The sequence below is a fragment of the Thalassophryne amazonica genome, chromosome 17 (assembly GCF_902500255.1).
Source record: "Thalassophryne amazonica chromosome 17, fThaAma1.1, whole genome shotgun sequence".
Classification (NCBI taxonomy): domain Eukaryota; kingdom Metazoa; phylum Chordata; class Actinopteri; order Batrachoidiformes; family Batrachoididae; genus Thalassophryne; species Thalassophryne amazonica.
Window position 1 is genome coordinate 5,264,527 of NC_047119.1, and position 25,306 is coordinate 5,289,832.

The window sequence follows — 25,306 nt, forward strand, 5'->3', positions numbered from 1 at the left end:
GAGCAGATATCAGGGATCACCTAAGGACGTTCCATGGGCTGATGATCTGGCAACATACAGCACAGCATGACCTCAGAACCTGACCGATCAGGCGGCTCTGACCTGATCTATAAACATGTAATTCTGCCTGTCAGATCCAGAAGAAAACTCTAAATTATTTCACAGTGTTTTCACAAGCAGATGTCTCCCACATTAATATTTTAAGATTTGGCATATCATAAAGAGGCAAAGACATTTTAAAATCATTTACAAATTCTGATTCAGACCAAGATTCAGACAGATCACAGCGAAAACTGAAACAAATCACGTGGCTCAATGGAAGAGAATGACTGAAGACATTCTCCAATCTTTATTCGGGTTCACAACCAAAATCTAGTCACATTTATAAATAAATAAAAGCATTAAAATCTGTTAAATAGTTGGGCATTACACTGACAGCATCAGTTTTCTCAAAAGTGTGAAGGGCAATTTTTTTTTTTACCATTTCCATTTTTTCCAGTCCACAGTAATTCATACAAAAATATGAATGATTCAACCATACTGTATTTGTGGCACAGCGAAGGTTACAGTTGGGGAAAATAAAATCGCTTTTACATTTACATTCCTGTTGTCTGCTCACTCAGTCTTTTGTGTGACCCTGTGCAGACCACTCACTTACCTTGGGCTCAAGATCTTCACAAGTTTTGGAGTGTGTGAGTTCCTGAACTGCTCAGAGGCCACGCTGCGCTCATGGCTGCAGCTCATGGAGGCCAGTTATCACTCGTCTAACTCCTACCATAATTCCACACATGCTGCAGACGTACTGCATGCCACGGCCTACTTCCTACGCAAAGAGAGAGTCAAGGTTAGAAAGAGATGCACGATGGAAAGGTGGCACACTTACACTTCGACCTTCACAAAAAGCTGTGTTTCAGAAAGCGTTGCATTCATGATCAGCTGAAAAACTAAAAATGTTTTACTGTGGTCGAGCTTATTATTGGGTTGAGTCTTCCTAAAGCGTTCAGAACACTACAATCCTCAGGTTTCTCTTTACAAAGTATTCAAGCAATATCATAATCAGATTTTTTTGAACTAAATATTTTTTGCAATTGTCAACATATACTGCACATAGTACTGTGCTACCGACCAATATACACACCGTAGAATGCCTATACTGGTTTTGAAATGCAGTGTTTTTTGTTGTTGTGTTTAATCAGTGGGACAATTGAAAATGTAATTGGAATTTTCCACAAAAGTCAAATGTGAAATTGCTTTTTGGATTCATTACATGAAAACAATCAATAAATAAACTAATGATTCAAATTTTAAAAGAACTTGATTTATTTGTAGATGTAGTTCCAAGCACATAAATTACAGACCTCTTCAAAGAATTGATGTATTTTAATGGCAGTAATAAGTCACACTGGCTTTTTTTTAGTTTTATGTATTTATTAATGTTACATAGCAACTTTCCATTATTTGTGAAGTTGTAGATCCAATACCTGTGCCTAACACATTTGTAAAGTTCGTTATACACACATATTTTGAAAGAGTGTACAACGCACAAGAAACTTGTGGTATGAGCTTTCTGAGGCTGAGTTGAAGCTGAGTGGTAAATTTGGAGGAGATCTGTCTAACAGGGAGAATGTCTTGTCCTCAAAATATAATTAAATGAAATATATACAGTCCAAAGCTGACACAAAGCTGAGAGCCAATCTAACTATATATATATATATATATATATATATATATATATATATATTATATATATATACTATAATAGTATGACAGTATATAGCAGACGATAATGATAATGTCCCACACACACACACACACACACACACACCACACACACACACACACACACACACACACACACACACACACACACACACACACACACACACACACACACACACACACACACACACACCGTCCTTAGAGTGGGTTTTTACTAGTAATTAAAATTTCTGTGAAGGTTCTCAGTTGTCCAGGTGGTTTCCATAGTAGAGAAGCTTGAATCTTCGACTGGACTGGGTTGCTTGATGTGAGGATGCTTCACTTCTAATCACAGAAGTTTCCTCAGTGAAATTTCTTGCTCTAGTAGTCTGACTTCTGTCTTGACTCTTGTGAAGAATAACAGAAGCCAGCAAAAGCTGGAGTTTTAAACCTAACCAAACCCCTCCTACCGAGAGGCAAACTGCTATTGGCTAGTGACTAACAATTGCTCTAATTCAGTGATTTTCAAACTTTTTTGAGCCGCGGCACCCTTTTTATATTTACAAAATCCTGCGGCACACCACTGTCATGTGTCACGTGTCACACCCCACTAACTCGACTGTCTCTACGCGGTGCGTTAGCACGTTAGCAACACGTGCAGTACAGATATGACGTAACATAGTATACTATAGTCATGGAGCTGTATATAAGAACTAGAGAGCGCAGTCCCAATGCTGCACACTAAACGAAAACGTCCCTTCATGGACAGCGACATGACGTATCCTAACCAGGCAAAATATTGATGAAGTACCCGGATGTTAATACATTTTCAATGGAGATTCGCAACTGAACACACTCAGAAAAATGCTCGCAAAATACATGTTAAAATGCCATTTTGTCCTGGATATCGAGCCAGTAAAATTAAATTACATTAAATTATGTCAGGAAAGTATTAAACTTACTCTGACACACACACATTCACAAATATTAGTGTTGAAAGTTACACGGATCTGTGCTGTTAAGCTACGCTGCTCGACTGAGCTGCTGCTGTTCAACGCAGCGCGGCTCCTAAAACCATTACAATACATTTATATATATTATATTTTTACACAATTATCCTTTATTGACCGAGTTTCATTCATGAAGTCAGCGGTGTGTGTGTGCACATCTCTGTGTGTGGCAGCACAGCGCAGGTCGTTAATCTCATTATTTTAAGGTGCAAAAAAAAAAAAAAACACTCCCCAGTCTTGTCAAACAATTTTTAGTCGTAACGACAAGAATTTTAACTAGACATTGGTCGAGCAGTGGAAAATATCAACTAGACATAAGTGAAATTAATGATCCGTGTCATCGGGTGAGACAGGTACAGCAGGAAACATACAGCTGTTTATCATCCAAATATCATGGACAAAGTGACAACAATAACCAAAACTACTTATGGAAGGACATATTGTCTCCCTTGTTCCTGCGTTTGTGACTTTGCCAACATGCGCAGCTTTCCGGCATATTCCACCTGTTTCTTGACGAGACTAAGTGAACTTCTATGCACACAAATCACTAACTTGCCCGGAATTAAAATGGCGATCACGCCTCCTTGTCGGCACACGGCTCAGCGCTACTGCACGCTTTGCTACCATCTATTGGAATAAAAGAGCATTACACCATCTGCCACACTATTACAGCACATACACCCGATAATGGTGATATTTGATAATTGCCCACGGCACCCCTGACGATCGAGGTTGAGAATCACTGCTCTAATTAGCACCTATTGTGCTCTAGTTAGCACCCTCCTGATGTCAGGGCAGCTGTCCCTCATAACGATGAGACTGATGCCTCTCCTGACGACTCTCCTGATGATGTCAATAACTCATTACCATGAACAAAAGACTGAAACTGCTTTGACCTGAGTACCCCATTGTAAAGAGGGGACAAAACATGTCTCAGACCCCCTCCCCGGTTAAGGCTAAGTAATTATAATAATCACATAGCATAATGATAATTCGCAACTATAAGTTGTGATTGTGAAGAGAAGTTGTCCTTTTGTCCATCCTTTTGTCTATCCTTCTGTCTGTTTGCACTCTTGCCTCGTGGGTTCAGTTCCACTCGTGCCCAGTTCCTTTGTGTGAAGTTTGCATGTTCTCCCTGTGCCTACATAGGTTTCCTCTCACTTTCAAAAACATTTTCATTTGGATCTCTACATCTGGAGTTACTCTCCGGCACTGCATGGTGGCTGCCCTGCTCCTAGTGGTTAAGAATGGTTAAATGTTGTTTAACACTCATCTGCACCCGTTTTATCCAGGGTCGCTACAGCAAAAATAATACAGCTCCACTTTGGGGTTTGGTACATGTTTTATGCCGGATGCCCTTCCTTACACAATTCCACTGTTATGTAGAGAAATACACATAACCCTGGTTCTTCCTAAGAGGTGTCCCATCGAAGTACTGATCAGGACCTACTCCGATTAGCTTCTGATGGGATCAGGTTTGCACAAAACAGAGGGGCTGCAATTAGGATGAGTTAAACACAGAGGACAAATTTCTATGTACATATTCCTACAACGAAATACAATGACAATAAAAGTTGTTCTTGAGGTTACCTTTACACTTCAGATGCATTATTTGCTTTCAGTTTTGAAATGTTAGGACAGACGATTAAGATAATAAATATGTCAGTGTCCAAATATTTATGAACCTAACTGTATGGACAATGTCAAAGATGGAAGAGTTACTTCTGCAGATTGTGTTTCAAAATACATGACACAATCCTGTCACAATGATGTGTTGTTTCAAAATGCACAAAACACTAAATGAAACATTAACTGAAGGAAATGCTTCAATGTTTTAAAATGTTCAAAACAGCAAATAAAACAAGCATTTCACAAAATTAGTCACCATTTCAAAATGATTGAATGATTCATATTGTGGACAGTTTGGACTTCTTTGTTAATAAAATCATTTGATGTTTTATAACACTCAAAAAAAGGTTGTATTGAAACACCCAAAACCTGGGAAAAAACCCAATTGCTTCAAGAAATGAGTCACTGTTTCGAAACACTCATAAAAAATGTTTCAGAAAATGATTGTTTTGAAACGCCTGAAATGTTAAATGAAACAGTTGCTTTTGAAAGTGATTCACTGTAGTGAAACCTGACATAAAAATTTTAGAGAACTATTCTCTTTTCAAAATGTCTGGTACCCTATTTGAAACAGTTGCTGTAATGATGAAATCTATTGTACCGTACCTCCAACCACACTGGGGAAAAATAAATAAATAAATAAATCTTTGACAGGCCTGGGTGACTGCATGAATAGCTTCATGAAGCTTAATGTTCAGTGGATGACCTCACGTGTGTCAGTACTGACAGAAGTCTGTCCCTGTGCTGTTCAGAGCAATCTGGACCAGCTGGATGAGGTGGCGGCCTTGATAGCAGCCACGGTACACGATGTGGACCACCCAGGGAGGACCAACTCGTTCCTGTGCAACGCTGGCAGTGAACTGGCGATCCTCTACAATGACACAGCCGTGCTCGAAAGCCACCACGCCGCCCTCACCTTTCAGCTCACCAGCCGAGACAGCAAGAGTAACATCTTCAAGACCATTGAAAGGTCAGTGGTGGATCAGTGCAGTGTTTCCTTCACTTGCTATAGTTAAAGGGCTTCTTCTACCAAATTCTCCCTTATCATGAATAGTATTTACTGTAGTCGTGCACACAGATCGGTTTTCCTGTGAACCGCATGAACTGAACGTGCTGTCCTTTCTACTGTAGAAACTGTCCCCGTTGTTTCCATTTAGGTATTGATTGATGCTGTCTTGTGGTTGGTTAGCAGCATCATTAGAATCCTTTTCTGTACATCACTGTTGACAGGAATCAGTTCCGAACTCTGCGGCAGGCCATCATCGACATGGTTCTGGCCACAGAAATGACCAGGCACTTTGAGCACGTCAGCAAGTTTGTCAACAGCATCAACAAGCCAACGGGGGCCATAGAAGACAGCAGCTCAATTGTAAGTGTGTCCGCTTAGTACTGAACTAAGGACGCCGTGGTTACGCCTGTGGCAGCCGGTTGATTTCTCACCAAGATTACTCAAAAATGTATGGACCAGTCTTTATCACACTTAGTACAGGAGGGGAATATGGCTCAAGAAAAGAGACCGATTCATTTTGGTGCAGATTTGGATCCAGGATATTTTTCCTCCACTTTTGTTAACAGGTAGCAGATGGATGAGTGGATAAGGAGATAGGACACCAATATGTAGAACTGGGATTGATTCCTACTCATGCATCTGCACTGTCCGAATCCACCTATCTGTAAATAGTTACCATAATGGCTGGAGAAGTAACCTGTGTTGGATTGGCGTCCTGTCTAGAGGAAACTTTCATCTGCTTCATGGTACAGAATCCAGAGATATACAACAGCACCAGTGGGGCTCAGTGCCTACAGAGGATTTACTTACTTTCAACCACACTAATTATCGTCACTTTATCACCATGTTAGAGGTGCACTTGGAGCAGTGCACACCTTTGCCAATTTGCAATAGGCAGGCAATACAATCTGCATTTGCCACTATATCTCCAACGCCCCTGAGCCCAAACTCAGCAAACCTATTGCAAAGGCGTAGTACCACAACAGTGACCTGGTGTGCATATTAATTATATCATGGAGTCACTGAGTGCAAAATCATATGTTAGGTCACTGAGACGACCCTGCACCCAGAAAGTATTCACAGCGCTTCACTTTTTCTACATTTGATTATAGCCTTATTTCAAAATGGATGAAATTCATTTTTTCCTCAAAATTCTCCTCACAGTGCCCCATAATGACAACATGAAAAGATTTTTTTATTTTTGCAAATTTGTTAAAAATTTAAAAAAACGCACGTAACTCATACGTACGAGGTCTGTCCATAAAGTAACGGTCCTTTTATTTTTTTCAAAAACTATATGGATTGATTCATATGTTTTTACATCAGCCAAGCTTGAACCTTCGTGCACATGCGTGAGTTTTTCCACGCCTGTCGGTTGCGTCATTCGCCTGTGAGCACGCCTTGGGGGAGGAGTGGTCCAGCTCCCTCATCGGATTTTCATTGTCATGAAATGGCGGAATGATTTGGGCTTTTTTCCATCAGACTTTTTTCAGAAACTGTTAGAGACAGGCAGCTGGAAACCATTCAAAAAAGTTATCTGGCTTTCGGTGAAAATTTTACGGGCTTCACAGAGAATAAGGAGTGTTACTACAGCTTTAAGGACAGCCCACAATGGCGCTTGGCACGCCGCACTCCGAGCTGCGATGACGAGGCAGAAACCACCACATCATTTCTAAACGGATGGCTGTGTGGAGCCGGGACCGTCGTGTGCAATTTCTCTGGTTATCACAAGAGCTGGACATCAGCCATTTTCCGGCAGATTTCACTTTTAACAAGAGATTTTGTCATGGAAAGCTGCGTGGAGGCTTTGCGTGTCACGACCAAGTCGCTGATGGAGCGAGACAAAGGAATACCTCTGTTTCGGAGTGCCAGACGACAAGTTGGGACATGTCCAGCTCTCCACAATTTCTCTTATACTCACTCGACTGGTAAGCACTGAAAGCCGAGATAGGCATGTCCCAAATTGTCTTACGGAGCCCCTCCTTAGTTGCCCTGTCTGTGTGTTTGGGGTCATTGTCATGCTGGAAGGCGCAGCCATGACCCATCTTCAATGCTCTTACTGAGGGAAGGAGGTTGTTTGCCAAAATCTCGCAATACATGACCCCATCCATCCTCCCTTCAATACGGTGCAGTCGTCCTGTCCTCTTTGTAGAAGAGCACCCCCAGAGTATGATGTTTCCACCCCCATGCTTCACGGTTGGGATGGTTTTCTTGGAGTTGTTCTCATCCTCTAAACATGATAAGTGGAGTTGATTCCAAAAAGCTCTATTCTGGTCTCATCTGACCACATGACCTTCTCCCATGCCTCCTCTGGATCATACAGATAGTCACTGGTGAACTTCAAACGGGCCTGGACATGTGCTGGCTTGAGCAGGAGGACCTTGCTGCCCTGCAGGATTTTAAACCATGACAGCATCATGTGTTACTAATGTAATCTTTGTGACTGTGGTCCCAGCTCTCTTCAGGTCATTGACCAGGTCCTCCTGTGTAGTTCTGAGCTTTCTCAGAATCATCCTTACCCCACAAAGTGAGATCTTGCATGGAATCCCAGACCGAGGGAGATTGACAGTCATCTTGTGTTCTTCCACTTTCTAATAAATAATCATAACAGTTGTTGTCTTCTACAAGCTGCTTGCCTGTTGTCCTGTAGTCCTCCCAGCCTTGTGCAGGGTCTACAGTTTGTCCCTGGTGTCCTTAGACAGCTCTTTGGTCTTGGTGGACGGTTGGAGTGTGATTGATTGAGTGTGTGAACAGGTGTCTTTTATACAGGTAACAAGTTCAACAGGTGCAATTAATACAGGTAAAGAGTGCAGAATAAGAGGGCTTCTTAAAGAAAAATTAACAGGTCTGTGTGAGACAGAATTCTTGCTGGTTGGTAGGTGATCAAATACTTATCTGCAGCAGTAACATACAAATAAATTATTAAAAAATCATACATTGTGATTTCCAGATTTGTTTTTTTACATTATGTCTCTCACAGTGGACATGCACCTAAGATGAAAATTTCAGACCCTCCATGATTTCTAAGTGGGAGAACTTGCAAAACCACAGGGTGTTAAGTATTGCACACCCTGTGGTGTTCACTGTTGCTTTTGCTCACTGTATATATATATATATATATATATAATATATATATATAGTATATATTAATATATATATATATTATATATATATATATATATATATATATATATCAAACAGGGAGTGTCCAGGGTGTGAGATATCCTTTATAATATTCTTGGCTATTTTTTTTTTTTTTTGAGGCAGCGGAACGGTGGCAGATCTTCTAGAGTGAGGAGAGGGCAGCTGATGATCTTCTGGGCCGTGGTTGTTTGACCCTCGGAGCGCTTTCCTCTGAGCCACTGTGCAGCTGGTGCACCACACACATAAACAACATGTCAGAATGCTCTCTGTGGAGCACTGGTAAAATGACACCAGCAGTTTCTGTGTGATGTTGTTTTTTCTGAGCACCCTCAGGAAGTGCAGTCTCTGCTGGGGCCTTTTTCAGCAACTCAGAGGGTGTTCACGCTCCAAGGACACATTCTCCTGGATGTGGACTCCCAGGAAGCGAAAGTCTGCCACCTCACACAGTCCCCGCTGATAATCAATGGTGTAATGTCATTTTTTTTTCTTCTTGAGTCTATTATCAGGCTTCTTGGGTTTTTGAGCTGTTGAGGAGCAGGTTATTCTCCCTGCACCACCCTATTAGCTGCCGCATCTCGTTCCTGTAGGCAGACTCATCCTCTCTGGAGATGAGACCCACCACTGAGGTGTCGTCCGCAAACTTGACGATGATGTTACTGTGGTAGGTCAGGGAGGTGGCCAAGAACCCGATGGTCACTCTGTCTAGCATTCCTCTGTGGAGAGAGGAGAACCTTCCAGAAGACAGAAGCCACTCCTTAGTAAAAGGCACATGGCAGCCCGCATGGAGTTTGCCAAAAGGCACCTGAAGGACTCTCAGACCAGGAGAAACAAAATTCTCTGGTCTGATGAGACAAAGACTAACTCTTTGGCGTCATGTTTGGAGGAAACCAGGCACCATCCCTACAGTGAAGCATGGTGGTGGCAGCATCATGCTGTGGGGATGTTTTTCAGCAGCAGGAACTGGGAGACTAGTCAGGATTGAGTGACAGATGAATGCAGCAATGTACAGATACATCCTGGATGAAAACCTGCTCCAGAGCGCTCTTGACCTCAGACTGGGGCGACGGTTCATCTTTCAGCAGGACAATGACCCTAAACACACAGCAAAGATATCAAAGGAGTGACTTCAGGACAACTCTGTGAATGTCCTTGAGTGGTCCAGCCAGAGCCCAGACCTGAATCTGACTGAACATCTCTGGAGAGATCTGAAAATGTCTGTGCACCAACGCTCCACATCCAACCTGATGGAGCTTGAGAGGTGCTGCAAAGAGGAATGGACCAAACTGTCCAAAGATAGGTGGACCAAGCTTGTGACATCATATTCAAGAAGACTTGAGGCTGGAATTGCTGCCAAAGGTGCATCAACAAAGTACTGAGCAGAGGCTGTGAATACTTATGTACATATGATTTCTTAGTTTTTTATTTTAATAAATTTGCAAAAAAAAAAAAAAAAAAAAAGACTTTTTAATGTTTTTATGGGGTGTAACATAACAAAGTGTGGAAAAAATGTAGCACTGTGAATATTTTCCAGATGCATTGTATTTCTCTTGAAAAAGGCTAAAACTTTGGCAGCACAGTGGCTAAGTAATTAGCACTGTTGCCTCACAGTGAGAAAGTCCCAGGTTTGCTTTGGACCTGATGCTATCTGTGTGGGGTTTACATGTTTTCCCTGTGTTTGTGTGGGCTCCCTCCAAAGACATGCAGGTTATGTGAAATGGTGACTCTAAATTGGTCATAGGTGTGAGGTGACTCGAGTTTGTTTATATGTGTGCTACGCTATATGCATGCTGCCATACAGTTGCGTCCTGTCTGTGGTGTACCCCACCTCTGGCCCATTGACCACTGGAATAGGCTCCTCTCATGACCCTTAACTGGAGTAAGTCGGTTAAGAAAATGGATGGATGGCTGGATAGACAGGCAAAATTCTGACAAAAGCTACAACTAATCCACTCTCTACCAAACAACCTTCCTCTTTCTATAATGAAATCATCCAGTGCAAAATTTCACCCAGTACATTGTTCTTCATTGAGGTCAATGACAAACGTACAATGTGCAGAAAGCACCCTATCATGCAGTTCTGACAAATGGTAACCTCCCAGCTCTTCCCCTGGAAGGATTTCCACCGCCCAAAATCTAACGAATACTTCATAGTCTATGCCACTGGACATCCACCAAGTTTCATAAAAGCTGGTCAGTTTGTTTTGATAAATAAACAAACACACCAACAACAGGTGAAAATGTAACCCCCTTGTTATCCACAGGGAATGTTGGTTGGGGATAAGATAGTTCAAGGGGCAAACACACCTTGGTGGAGGAATGCACTCTACAGAGCACCTCTCCAGTTCAATTTTAAATAAAAACATCTCCCAGCGAAGCACTGCATATAATGTTCATATGACATAAGACTGATGACATACAGAGGTACTGATGTTTTGTTTGTCCCCCCCCCCCACCCCACCTCATTCAGACCATGAACACTGACTGTGAAGGTCAGGCAAATTTCAGAAACTCTCCAGAGAACCGGCTACTGATCAAGAGGATGCTGATCAAGTGTGCAGATGTGTCGAACCCCTGCAGGCCACTGGAGCTCTGCATTGAGTGGGCGGGACGGATCTCTGAGGAGTACTTTGCACAGGTGTGGTTAAAAAGCAACACTGAACTCATTTTGCCAGATTGATACTGTCGATACCAGACTTAGGAACAGCTTTTCCCTCACAGAACATCAGACTACTTAACTCACTGGCGAAAAATCCCATAAACATGAAACCCCCTACATCCACAGAGACCAACCGACTGTTAAACTCAGTGTCTGTGCACTGCCCTGCAGTGTTGCCACAGTTACTTTGAAAAAGGAATCAATTACTGATTACTCTTTGAAAAAGTAACTTAGTTACTTTACTGATTACTCAATTGTAAAAGTAACTAAGTTAGATTACTGGTTACTTTTTTAGTTACTTTACCCGGGTGTTGACAACAACCCTCTGCCACCTCAACATGACAATGATACCTGTTTTGCCAAAACTCACTTTATAGTCACCCTTTCTTGACTTCAATGAAAATAAATACTTGTTTTATAAAAAGTAAATAAAGACCTCTTTCTGACCTCATATTTAACTGTTGACAGCACTGTAACAGTAAAACTTGCAATTTCTAACCTACATTGTTTATAAATGTAACTATTAAATTCTTTCTAACATTTATCTAACATTTAAATTCTCTCTAAACATTTTACTTTGTCAAAATTATTATTATTATAAGTAGTATTAGTAGTTGTAGTAAAAAAAGGCTTCAAAACTGGACCTTTAACCTAGGGGTGTTGTGGGGGGGGGGCATCCCTGCCCCACGCCCCCATTCCATCTGTATTCGCCCCTGCTTTGGTGTTTGAGCACAAAGAATGGATAACATTTATTTATGCAGAAAACATGACCAGATTTACAGGTAAAAAGTTTTATTGTGTTTTCACATCATGTGGTCCTCAGAAAGAGAGTTTAGGTGCATTTGAGTGGAAAATAGTGTTAGTTGTTGACGTGTCGCGGAGGATCAGCTGTTTTTAGGGAGCAGATACGGAGCGGCTCAGCTCAGAATTCTAAATAAAGGAGAAAAAAAGCATAAAAATGTCTTTGTAAAGCTCAGTGCTGGTGTGCTGGTGTCACTGTGCTTTAAGAGTTGAGGACGAGTCGTAGCTGTTGCAGAAAACCTTGGATGAAAAGCTCACAGCTCGCTTAAAGTGGGCAATTCACTCGAACCCCAACCTCCTGCCTACAGACCAAGTTTAATGCTGCTATCGACCCACAATGCAAAAATAATAGTAATGCACAGTGACTTGGAGAAAGAACTTTATCTGATTACTTACTACCTAACGCGGTTACCGGCATCACTGCTGCCCTGTATATGCACAAAAACATGCATGTCTGTACAATGCTCTTTGAATAGGTGCAAGAACATATATGTTTACGTTATGTATGTCCATGCTGCTATTCTGCATTTTGCAACCTTTTATTATTGCACCTCAGTCACACACCTCATAATTGACTACTCTTGTGGCACATGAATATTCTGCAAAAGGTAGTGTGTGCCCGCTGTCTGTTTATCTTGTGTTTTTTGTTGATGTTTATGCACTACTATGTTTTATAACTTAAATTTATACTTGCGCATTGGAGTTTGGGGAAATGCAATTTTGATCTTCTGTGTAATTAATTACTGTTACATGGTCTGATTGACAATAAATTTCACTTTGATGTTGCCTTTGACTTTAAAGTGGCAAACACTGCAGGAGGAGTTTGGACCTATAGATCATTTTATCTATAAAAAAACAAAGTTTATTAATCAAGCTAAATAGTTACTTACCTGGTTTGCACCACAAACTGGACAATAGATTTAAACGAGTCGTAGCAAAGATGGGAGTGAAGCAGGCAGACGAGGGTTCCAGCTAAGGTTAAGAAATCTACAGTCCGTGTCTGAAATCATATTACAAGACTCTTCTGGGTATGTATTCTTGGTATTGTAAGAAGGAGCTATGAATTTTTGTGCGACATCCCTCCCAAAAGTGTTGATTTTACTTTCTTTTTTGTTGTTGCTGTTGTGGAGGGAGCCTTAATTAGGGGGTTAAGGCACCCCCACCCAGGGGTGCCGAAAAGGGGAGAATAAGGAGAAGGATTCTAGGGGCCAATGATTGACAGGGGCGCAGAGAGGCCCTTAATACAATTATAATACTGGACAAAATAATATTCGGGGTGGCCCAGTAAGATTTCTTTCATGGGGCCCAAAATCCCTGGTGGTGCCCCTAGCCCCACCCCCCCCCCCCACACACACACAACACCCAGCTCCAACACTAAATCGCGTGTCCATTTTTAAAATTAGACACACGTTATTAAGTCATTATTTACAAATAGTTACCGACCACTTTGTAAAGGTGCTACAGAGGATATGGGAGCAAAAAAAACCAAACATCACTCACCGACATTGACCAAACTGCTGTACATTTCAGCAAAATAACTGCTTTTACTTTCTTGAGTGTTTTTTTGGCACACGTCAGCTTTAAGCTTTAAGCACAGGAAGGCTTTTTTTTTTTTTTTTTTTAAACGGAACACTTTTTTTGTTTGTTTTGCCTATGATTTTTCTTCCACCACTGCTGGTTTATTGCGTGTCTCTGTGTTGCTGTGCTGCAGACCGATGAGGAGAAGAGACAGGGCCTGCCGGTGGTGATGCCGTGTTCGACAGGAACACCTGCAGCGTGCCCAAATCTCAGCTCTCTATTCATAGACTACTTCATCACTGATATGTTTGATGCCTGGACGGTGAGCGCATCAATCTTCTTTTCTGTATTCTGCTGCTGCGTGCTGCTTCATGTCCATTTAGTCCTCACATTTCCCTGCATGAAACTTGAGGTTTAGATCTTTTTTTTGTTCCCGTGTGTTCATACATCCATGACGACTTCTCAAATAATGCCATCATGTTATGTTAGTTTGTCCCGCCCCTAACATGTCACCTGCCAACCTTGACACCTGCACGTGACCAGCGAGTGTAGTTGGCATAATCTCTGAGTAATAATTTTCCAGTACTTTACATATGAACATTACTTATTTACAATAATACAAGACAGTTTTGTCTTGTGGATTAAAAGAAAAAGAAAAAAAAAATCATGGCTGTCGAACTCTTTTGCGTTGATGCTACTTATTCCAGTCCCACCTGTATGACTGTAGCCAGGAGAAGATGTCATCAGGTGGCATCCGACTTTCACTGGGCGGTTTCAACCCTGAACCACAGCGGCCCTCAGCTGGCGGGTCCGGCAGTGGTGACCAATCACTGCTCATCTTCTCGGGCCCCCAGCTCATCTCCTCCCTCCTATTCCAAAGCCAACATGATGCTCTTTCTGCTCCGCCTCCCCCAAACTAGGAACAGCTCTCTTCCTTTCCTTTCCTGCTATCCCAAAAACTGTGAGGGTTTGCCACGCAGACTGAGCCGGAAAACCCCTACAACCGACCTCAACTGGGAACAGCCAGGCCTGCCATCCTTTGTCCCTACACTGCTTGGCAAGGTCTTGATACTTGAAAGCTTTCCTCACATCCGTCTTCCCACAGGACTGTCAGCTGGGATTGCTTGGGCTGTGGGATACACCTGTTGTGTCCTTCATTTTCAAGGGAAAGAAGGCTGCACACATCAGCGGCATTCCAAGGAGTCTTCATAATGGTATGGCCTGGTTGCGCCCCTTATTAGTGGCCGCCGATTAGGTGCCTTAGAATTGTGCAGGCGCTGAATTGCAACACAGCCATAGTCCTTCCTTTTCAGATCCCATAAGCATAGAACAGATTAAATATAGGATTATATTAATAAATCATCACATTTTTGTTCAGTTTTCTTTTGTCATGTTCAGGGGATGGATACCATGAACATTCCAAATCACTAATATGTCTTGAACGTCATTTGCATCAATTATTATGACGTACATAGAGTATGTACTGTGTGGTAAATCTGTCTGGAGGAGGCACTTCTCAAAACTGAGAGACTCTGCAAAGAGACTGGTGAGGGAAGCCACCAAGACAACCGCGACAACCAAGAAGGGAGGTATAGCCAGTGAAATTGTACAAAGTGGACCTTTTGACTGTTCCATCACTAACAACACAGCTCCAGTGTGGAGCTTAACAGAGACTGATTTTCTGAAAAAGAAGCTACTGTTTGCCAGAAGGCACACTGGATTCTAGGTTTGATCATTTTCTTGTATGGAAATACTTCTTCCTTTGCGTGTGAAAAAAGGCCTGCACATCCTTTTGGTACATGCACATCATTTATAAATGAGGCCCCTGATGTCTGACAGACAGTAAAGTTTTTAGCCAGATGTACCCCAAAGACTCTGAGGTGATGGAATGTGTCCTCAATTTGGAAGAAAAAAAAGAGGTCATTAGGAAATGACCTGTGGCTGTTTCCTGTTACTTTATATGGAAACCAGCTCCTGGTGGACACGCCCCCTGTCCGAAGGGGTCTGTCCTCCTCCCGCAGGGTGTGTGGACTCAGTAGGTGTGTCTCACGGTACAAGTAGGAGACCGGACATGGTCGTCTGTGACATACATCACGGAACAAGTTGATTCAGAACTAAAATTTGGTTTCAGCTGTTTTTTGTAAATAGGAATAGTGTCTACATGAAAATCTGAACATATTCAGATGTAGAGGTAGACTTAAAAAAAAATGTTTGCATAATATGAGCCTGTTTAAACTCATGGACACAGAACCAAATGCACACGGTCTCATGTGTCTCTGCTGTGGACATAAATGTTTGACTACTGGCCTTCAAACCTTGTGATTGACCCTTCTCTATTGTGAAAAGTCCCCCGATGACCTAAAGCGTCCAAACAAAAGACAAACCATCCAGCAATATGTCCTTCTAAGGACTGAAGCAGTAAATTTGAACTGAGGATGACGGCCAATCAGCCCACACACAGATTATCAAGTCACTTTCACTAAAAAGAAAAACTGGCATGTACAACCCCAATTCCTATGAAGTTGGGACGTTGTGTAGAATGTAAATTATAAAGAGAATACAGTGATTTGCAAATCCTCTTCAACCTATATTCAATTGAATACGCCACAAAGACAAGATATTTAATGTTCAAACTGATAAACTTTATTGTTTTTGTGCAAATATTTGCTCATTTTGAAATGGATGCCTGCAACAGGTTTCAAAAAAGCTGGGACAGTGGTATGTTTCCCACTGTGTTACATCACCTTTCCTTCTAACAACACTCAATAAGCGTTTGGGAACTTGAGGACACTCATGATTGGGTATAAAAGGCGCATCCCCCAAAAGCCTCTGGAAAAAGAGGAAAAAGACCATCCAGATTGTTGCCAGTGCAAAGTTCAAAAGCCAGCATCTGTGATGGTATGGGGTGTGTTAGTGCCCATGGCATGGACAACTTACACATCTGTGATACACCATCAATGCTGAAGGTACATCCAGGTTTTGGAGCAACACATGCTGCATCCAAGCAATGTCTTTTTCAGGGACGTCCCTGCTGATTTCAGAAAGACAATGCCAAGACACATTCTGCATGTGTTTACAACAGCGTGGCTTTGTAGTAAAAGAGTGCGGGTACTAGACTGGCCTGCCTGCAGTCCAGACCTGTCGCCCATTGAAAATGTGTGGCGCATTATGAAGCACAAAATACGACAACGGAGACCCCGAAACTGTTTGAACAACTGAAGTCGTACATCAAGCAAGAATGGGAAAGAATTTCCACCTACAAAGCTTCAACAATTAGTGTCCTCAGTTCCCAAACGCTTATTGAGTGTTGTTAGAAGGAAAGGTGATGTAACACAGTGGGAAACATACCACTGTCCCAGCTTTTAGAAACCTTTTGCAGGCATCCATTTTCAAAATGAGCAAATATTTGCACAAAAACAATAAAGTTTATCAGTTTGAACATTAAATATCTTGTCTTTGTGGTGTATTCAGTTGAATATAGGTTGAAGAGGATTTGAAAATCATTGGATTCTGTTTTTATTTACATTTTGCACAACATCCCAACTTCAGTGGAATTGGGGTTGTATTTGGATGGTGACAGTTTTTAAAATTTTGCCTTTTCACTCAACCACAATGGAGCTGAAACAGACTGGAAGTTTATTGGAATGGGCATGCGTGGGGAAGCTTGATCCACTGCCAGCACAGTTCAGCAGCAAAAGGTGTCCAGTGGCTGACTGCAGCTAGAGTGCTGACGGGGACTAGAAGGAGAGAGCATATCTCACCCATATTGGCCTCTCTTCATTGGCTTCCTGTTAATTCTAGAATAGAATTTAAAATTCTTCTTCTTACTTATAAGGTTTTGAATAATCAGGTCCCATCTTATCTTAGGGACCTCGTAGTACCATATCACCCCAATAGAGCGCTTCGCTCTCAGACTGCAGGCTTACTTGTAGTTCCTAGGGTTTGTAAGAGTAGAATGGGAGGCAGAGCCTTCAGCTTTCAGGCTCCTCTCCTGTGGAACCAGCTCCCAATTCAGATCAGGGAGACAGACACCCTCTCTACTTTTAAGATTAGGCTTAAAACTTTCCTTTTTGCTAAAGCTTATAGTTAGGGCTGGATCAGGTGACCCTGAACCATCCCTTAGTTATGCTGCTATAGACGTAGACTGCTGGGGGGTTCCCATGATGCACTGTTTCTTTCTCTTTTGCTCTGTATGCACCACTCTGCATTTAATCATTAGTGATCGATCTCTGCTCCCCTCCACAGCATGTCTTTTTCCTGGTTCTCTCCCTCAGCCCCAACCAGTCCCAGCAGAAGACTGCCCCTCCCTGAGCCTGGTTCTGCTGGAGGTTTCTTCCTGTTAAAAGGGAGTTTTTTCCTTCCCACTGTAGCCAAGTGCTTGCTCACAGGGGGTCGTTTTGACCGTTGGGGTTTTACATCATTATTGTATGGCCTTGCCTTACAATATAAAGCGCCTTGGGGCAACTGTTTGTTGTGATTTGGCGCTATATAAAAAAAAAATTGATTGATTGATTGATTGATTGACTGTGGCGCACACGCAACAAAGTTTAGTACACAGCAAAATATAACAGCAAAAGGTGTCCAGTGGCTGACAGCGGTCAGCCACTGGACACTACACACACGCGCACGAGTAGAGGCTCATTTGGACCTTATGAACACACACACAGACACTGAGCGATCATTTCATCATTTCAGCGCCTGTTCTACGTACGGACACACACGTGAGGTCAGTGAGCTCTGGGAAGGAGAGGACGAGCGAAGATGTGACTGCATGAGAGTTAAGTGAGTGACAGCACCGACATCAGCTTGGACACATATGGCGTGAGTTCGGTCCATACATTGGTTGTAGTCCGATGTTCAGTATCGGCAGGGACTGTGCAAAGGAAGAAACAGCGCTCCGCCCCACTCTGGTCCCGTGTTTGCCATCCAGACGTTTGGACATCAGGCAGCCTGCAGCACCTTTTATGTCCATCTGCCAGCATTCTGTGTCATCTGACTGTTGTCTAAATACACTTTGGATGCGATCGTGCAGGTGTGGAGGTAATCTGGACGCCCACAGTCTACACGCCTCCTTCCCTCCCGACTGCGTCCGGATTATGGCCATTTTTGCTGTGTTTGCCTGGTTCCTGCACATTCTTACCATGTGTGACAGGGCATAAGGGACTGTGCAAAGAAGGAGACGAGTGAGGAAAGCCACCAACACACCCAGACAACCCAGAGCAAGTTATAGGCTTCTGTGGCTATGACTGGATAAATTACACATAGTGCAAGTTTTGAATTTTACATCACTACTCTTAGCTTCATAGTGGAGTAAAGCAGAGAAGAATTTTCTTCCAACAAAACAAATCAAATCTAGGCTTGCATCTCTGATGTGACTTCTGGCAAAGTGTAGCTGAACTTTCAAGTCTTCTCTTTAAAAAATTAAATCCTCCTCTATGCCACTTTATCATGAAGCTATAGAACAATTTCAAAGACTTAAGGTCTTTGAAATTGGAAACACTTTCTACACAAATGCCAGTCATTTCTGAATTCTTAAATTAATCTTTTTAACCGTAAACACTGAGTACGTCTTGATTGGTTTTAATTTCCATTGTGATGTTTAAGTAAGTTCTTTCAGGTTCTCTCCCTTTGTCCCTCAGGGACGTCACAACAGATCTGATATATGGACCAGTATGTTGATTTAGCACAAGTTTTACACCGGACGCCCTTTCTGACGCAAATCCACATTATGTGTAGAATTGACAGGGGCGGTCTTGAATTGGGAACCTTCTGCTCTGAAAACACGCACACTAACCACTTGGCCACCACAGTTCCAAAATGTATCAGTGGGATAGATGTTATGCAACCAATATACAGACCTGGGTTTGCTTCCTGCTCACACTACCTGTCCGTATCCTGTCCTGGACAAAACTCTTTATCCGCATTGTCTCAGTTTGTGCAGGTTTAAATGGGTCCCGGTGTAGCAGACCAAATTAACTCCTGCCCAGATTGAACCCGGGTATAGTCTGTGGACAGGGTATATGAGACTAGCATATTTGGGTATATGAGACTAGCAATCCTATCCAGGGGGGAAAGCATAGAATCTGAATGCAGAAGCTGGAGATAATCACCGGCACTAACGGGCTTCATGGAGGACATTCTCCTACTTGGGTCACTGCCGTTACTTTTGGGTCTCACTGAACAGGTTTTGACAACTTGTTTTCACAGCAGGTTCAGGGACACCTGTGTCGCATCCTCCATGTACATCTGGAGTTGTGTCAGGAAGGACATCCGGCTTCAAACCTGTGCAGGTCCTCAGTGGCAACCCAGAATGAAAATGGGAGGAGCCAAAAGCAAACCATAGTGTTGATTCATTGGCTGAAGCACAATTCAGCCATTGTTTCATTGAACCATCCATTAGTTATGCTGCTATAGACGTAGACTGCTGGGGGGTTCCCACGATGCACTGTTTCTTTCTCTTTTTGCTCTGTATGCACCACTCTGCATTTAATCATTAGTGATTGATCTCTGCTCCCTTCCATAGCATGTCTTTTTCCTGGTTCTCTCCCTCAGCCCCAACCAGTCCCAGCAGAAGACTGCCCCTCCCTGAGCCTGGTTCTGCTGGAGGTTTCTTCCTGTTAAAGGGAGCTTTTCCTTCCCACTGTTGCCAAGTGCTTGCTCACAGGGGGTCGTTTTGACCGTTGGGGTTTTTACGTAATTATTGTATGGCCTTGCCTTACAATATAAAGCGCCTTGGGGCAACTGTTTGTTGTGATTTGGCGCTATATAAATAAAACTGATTGATTGATTGATTGATTGATTGAAATCTAAATCTGCCTGAGACTTTATATCATGTGCAATGTTATGACCAAGATGACTACATTTTATTTATCACCAACGTTCTCATGTTGATGTTAACCTGTCCACTATGACGTGTGCTGCTGCCTTTCTTAGCCAAGTCACCTTTGTAAAAGAGGTTTCGGTCTCAATGGAATTTCTACCTGCTTAAGGGCCCCTTCACACATAGTGTGAAGTTTGGACGAAGTGCACACTTAGTGCGCATGACGCAGGAATTGTGTACAAACCGTGTAATGTGATCCCTGTCGCCAATGCCTCGTACAACTGTTGCTACAACTATTTGTGCACACAAGTGCCTGAAAGACAGAGTGTGCACTATGCGAACCCATCGCACCCTCTCGTGGCAGGTGTTGGCCAAATTCCAGGTGACACGCATGAACATCTAACACCGCTCGCTTGGCACTTAGAAAATGTGTGGCCAGTCGCACTGTTAGCACGACAACAGACTGCAGACAATCACTGTCGTACTGCTGTGAAATTTGTCTAAGTTCCCCACGAGTGTGACACTGACACGTGGGTGTGTGCGCTCCACTCACGGGAGGCGTGGCTTCCAACAGAAGCAGCTGTGGTGATCTGTCATTCTGGACATTCCAGCTACACAACACCTACTGTGTTTGGACAGTTATGGACAAACAACTGTCCACTGTGAGGCGCGTGTCTCTGATTGTTGTGTTTACATGGACATAAATTAAAAACATATCGCTGTGGTGGCGACAAGCTGCAGCAAGTGAGCATGCGCACAGAGTGGACACTGAGACTTGCCTCTACTGGTGGTTGGCTCTCACTGCGGTATTGTATCACTTCCTGTTCCGGAGCACAGCGGTGTTTTTCTGTATCTGTTAGCTGTTTAATCTGCGCAGTTAGATTGATCTAGTTATCTAGATAACGATTTGTTTCCCAGTGTAATCTTCACGTGCCTTAACTAAAGCACTCCTTCTGCTGAATCACCTCTAAATTATTTACACATTATTCACTTTGCGTGTTTTTAGGAATCCGCTAGCTTAGCGCAGCTACTAGCTCTTAGCCGATTTAGCATGGCGGCTTCTCCTGTCTCTCCCGCACTTTTCTGCTCTGGGTGTGAAATGTTTAGTTATTCCTCGGCCTCCTTTAGCAGTAACGGTACTTGTAATAAGTGTAGCTTATTCATAGCTTTGGAGGCCAGGCTGGGCGAATTGGAGACTCGGCTCCGCACCGTGGAAAATTCTACAGCTAGCCAGGCCCCTGTAGTCGGTGCGGACCAACGTAGCTTAGCCGCAGTTAGTTCCCCTCTGGCAGATCCCGAGCAGCCGGGAAAGCAGGCCGACTGGGTGACTGTGAGGAGGAAACGTAGCCCTAAACAGAAGCCCCGTGTACACCGCCAACCTGTTCACATTTCTAACTATTTTTCCCCACTCGACGACACACCCGCCGAGGATCAAACTCTGGTTATTGGCGACTCTGTTTTGAGAAATGTGAAGTTAGCGACACCAGCAACCATAGTCAATTGTCTTCCGGGGGCCAGAGCAGGCGACATTGAAGGAAATTTGAAACTGCTGGCTAAGGCTAAGCGTAAATTTGGTAAGATTGTAATTCACGTCGGCAGTAATGACACCCGGTTACGCCAATCGGAGGTCACTAAAATTAACATTGAATCGGTGTGTAACTTTGCAAAAACAATGTCGGACTCTGTAGTTTTCTCTGGGCCCCTCCCCAATCGGACCGGGAGTGACATGTTTAGCCGCATGTTCTCCTTGAATTGCTGGCTGTCTGAGTGGTGTCCAAAAAATGAGGTGGGCTTCATAGATAATTGGCAAAGCTTAAGGGGAAAACCTGGCCTTGTTAGGAGAGACGGCATCCATCCCACTTTGGATGGAGCAGCTCTCATTTCTAGAAATCTGGCCAATTTTCTTAAATCCTCCAAACCGTGACTATCCAGGGTTGGGACCAGGAAGCAGAGTTGTAGTCTTACACACCTCTCTGCAGCTTCTCTCCCCCTGCCATCCCCTCATTACCCCATCCCCGTAGAGACGGTATCTGCTCCCAGACCACCAATAACCAGCAAAAATCTATTTAAGCATAAAAATTCAAAAAGAAAAAATAATATGGCACCTTCAACTGCACCACAGACTAAAACAGTTAAATGTGGTCTATTAAACATTAGGTCTCTCTCTTCTAAGTCCCTGTTGGTAAATGATATAATAATTGATCAACATATTGATTTATTCTGCCTTACAGAAACCTGGTTACAGCAGGATGAATATGTTAGTTTAAATGAGTCAACACCCCCGAGTCACACTAACTGTCAGAATGCTCGTAGCACGGGCCGAGGCGGAGGATTAGCAGCAATCTTCCATTCCAGCTTATTAATTAATCAAAAACCCAGACAGAGCTTTAATTCATTTGAAAGCTTGACTCTTAGTCTTGTCCATCCAAATTGGAAGTCCCAAAAACCAGTTTTATTTGTTATTATCTATCGTCCACCTGGTCGTTACTGTGAGTTTCTCTGTGACTTAGTGCTTAGCTCAGATAAGATAATTATAGTGGGCGATTTTAACATCCACACAGATGCTGAGAATGACAGCCACAACACTGCATTTAATCTATTATTAGACTCAATTGGCTTTGCTCAAAATGTAAATGAGTCCACCCACCATTTTAATCATATCTTAGATCTTGTTCTGACTTATGGTATGGACTTAACAGTATTCCCTGAAAACTCCCTTCTGTCTGATCATTTCTTAATAACATTTACATTTACTCTGATGGACTACCCAGCAGTGGGGAATAAGTTTCATTACACTAGAAGTCTTTCAGAAAGCGCTGTAACTAGGTTTAAGGATATGATTCCTTCTTTATGTTCTCTAATGCCATATACCAACACAGTGCAGAGTAGCTACCTAAAGTCTGTGAGTGAGATAGAGTATCTCGTCAATAGTTTTACATCCTCATTGAAGACAACCTTGGATGCTGTAGCTCCTCTGAAAAAGACAGCTTTAAATCAGAAGTGTCTGACTCTGTGGTATAACTCACAAATTCGCAGCTTAAAGCAGATAACCCGTAAGTTGGAGAGGAAATGGCGTCTCACTAATTTAGAAGATCTTCACTTAGCCTGGAAAAAGAGTCTGTTGCTCTATAAAAAAAAGCCCTCCGTAAAGCTAGGACATCTTACTACTCATCACTAATCGAAGAAAATAAGAACAACCCCAGGTTTCTTTTCAGCACTGTAGCCAGGCTGACAAAGAGTCAGAGCTCTATTGAGCCGAGCATTCCTTTAACTTTAACTAGTAATGACTTCATGACTTTCTTTGCTAATAAAATTTTAACTATTAGAGAAAAAATTACTCATAACCATCCCAAAGACGTATCGTTATCTTTGGCTGCTTTCAGTGATGCCGGTATTTGGTTAGACTCTTTCTCTCCGATTGTTCTGTCTGAGTTATTTTCATTAGTTACTTCATCCAAACCATCAACATGTCTATTAGACCCCATTCCTACCAGGCTGCTCAAGGAAGCCCTACCATTATTAAATGCTTCGATCTTAAATATGATTAATCTGTCTTTATTAGTTGGCTATGTACCACAGGCTTTTAAGGTGGCAGTAATTAAACCATTACTTAAAAAGCCATCACTTGACCCAGCTATCTTAGCTAATTATAGGCCAATCTCCAACCTTCCTTTTCTCTCAAAAATTCTTGAAAGGGTAGTTGTAAAATAGCTAACTGATCATCTGCAGAGGAATGGTCTATTTGAAGAGTTTCAGTCAGGTTTTAGAATTCATCATAGTACAGAAACAGCATTAGTGAAGGTTACAAATGATCTTCTTATGGCCTCAGACAGTGGACTCATCTCTGTGCTTGTTCTGTTAGACCTCAGTGCTGCTTTTGATACTGTTGACCATAAAATTTTATTACAGAGATTAGAGCATGCCATAGGTATTAAAGGCACTGCGCTGCGGTGGTTTGAATCATATTTATCTAATAGATTACAATTTGTTCATGTAAATGGGGAATCCTCTTCACAGACTAAGGTTAATTATGGAGTTCCACAAGGTTCTGTGCTAGAACCAATTTTATTCACTTTATACATGCTTCCCTTAGGCAGTATTATTAGACAGCATTGCTTAAATTTTCATTGTTATGCAGATGATACCCAGTTTTATCTATCCATGAAGCCAGAGGACACACACCAATTAGTTAAACTGCAGGAATGTTTTTCAGACATAAAGACATGGATGACCTCTAATTTCCTGCTTTTAAACTCAGATAAAACTGAAGTTATTGTACTTGGCCCCACAAATCTTAGAAACATGGTGTCTAACCAGATCCTTACTCTGGATGGCATTACCCTGACCTCTAGTAATACTGTGAGAAATCTTGGAGTCATTTTTGATCAGGATATGTCCTTCAAAGCGCATATTAAACAAATATGTAGGACTGCTTTTTTGCATTTACGCAATATCTCTAAAATTAGAAAGGTCTTGTCTCAGAGTGATGCTGAAAAACTAATTCATGCATTTATTTCCTCTAGGCTGGACTATTGTAATTCATTATTATCAGGTTGTCCTAAACGTTCCCTGAAAAGCCTTCAGTTAATTCAAAATGCTGCAGCTAGAGTACTAACGGGGACTAGAAGGAGAGAGCATATCTCACCCATATTGGCCTCTCTTCATTGGCTTCCTGTTAATTCTAGAATAGAATTTAAAATTCTTCTTCTTACTTATAAGGTTTTGAATAATCAGGTCCCATCTTATCTTAGGGACCTCATAGTACCATATCACCCCAATAGAGCGCTTCGCTCTCAGACTGCAGGCTTACTTGTAGTTCCTAGGGTTTGTAAGAGTAGAATGGGAGGCAGAGCCTTCAGCTTTCAGGCTCCTCTCCTGTGGAACCAGCTCCCAATTCGGATCAGGGAGACAGACACCCTCTCTACTTTTAAGATTAGGCTTAAAACTTTCCTTTTTGCTAAAGCTTATAGTTAGGGCTGGATCAGGTGACCCTGAACCATCCCTTAGTTATGCTGCTATAG

The 25,306-nt window shown here is 42.4% G+C and overlaps 1 protein-coding gene across 1 annotated transcript in view; it reads left to right on the forward strand.

The window, feature by feature from the left end:
- pde8b (phosphodiesterase 8B) overlaps positions 1 to 25,306 on the forward strand; it is a 155,077-nt gene that overhangs the window by 126,783 nt on the left and 2,988 nt on the right. Inside the window, 5 exon segments of the mRNA XM_034192259.1 lie at positions 646 to 844; positions 5,090 to 5,307; positions 5,568 to 5,706; positions 10,958 to 11,125; positions 13,659 to 13,787. Coding sequence (XP_034048150.1) covers positions 646 to 844; positions 5,090 to 5,307; positions 5,568 to 5,706; positions 10,958 to 11,125; positions 13,659 to 13,787 — 853 coding nt within the window.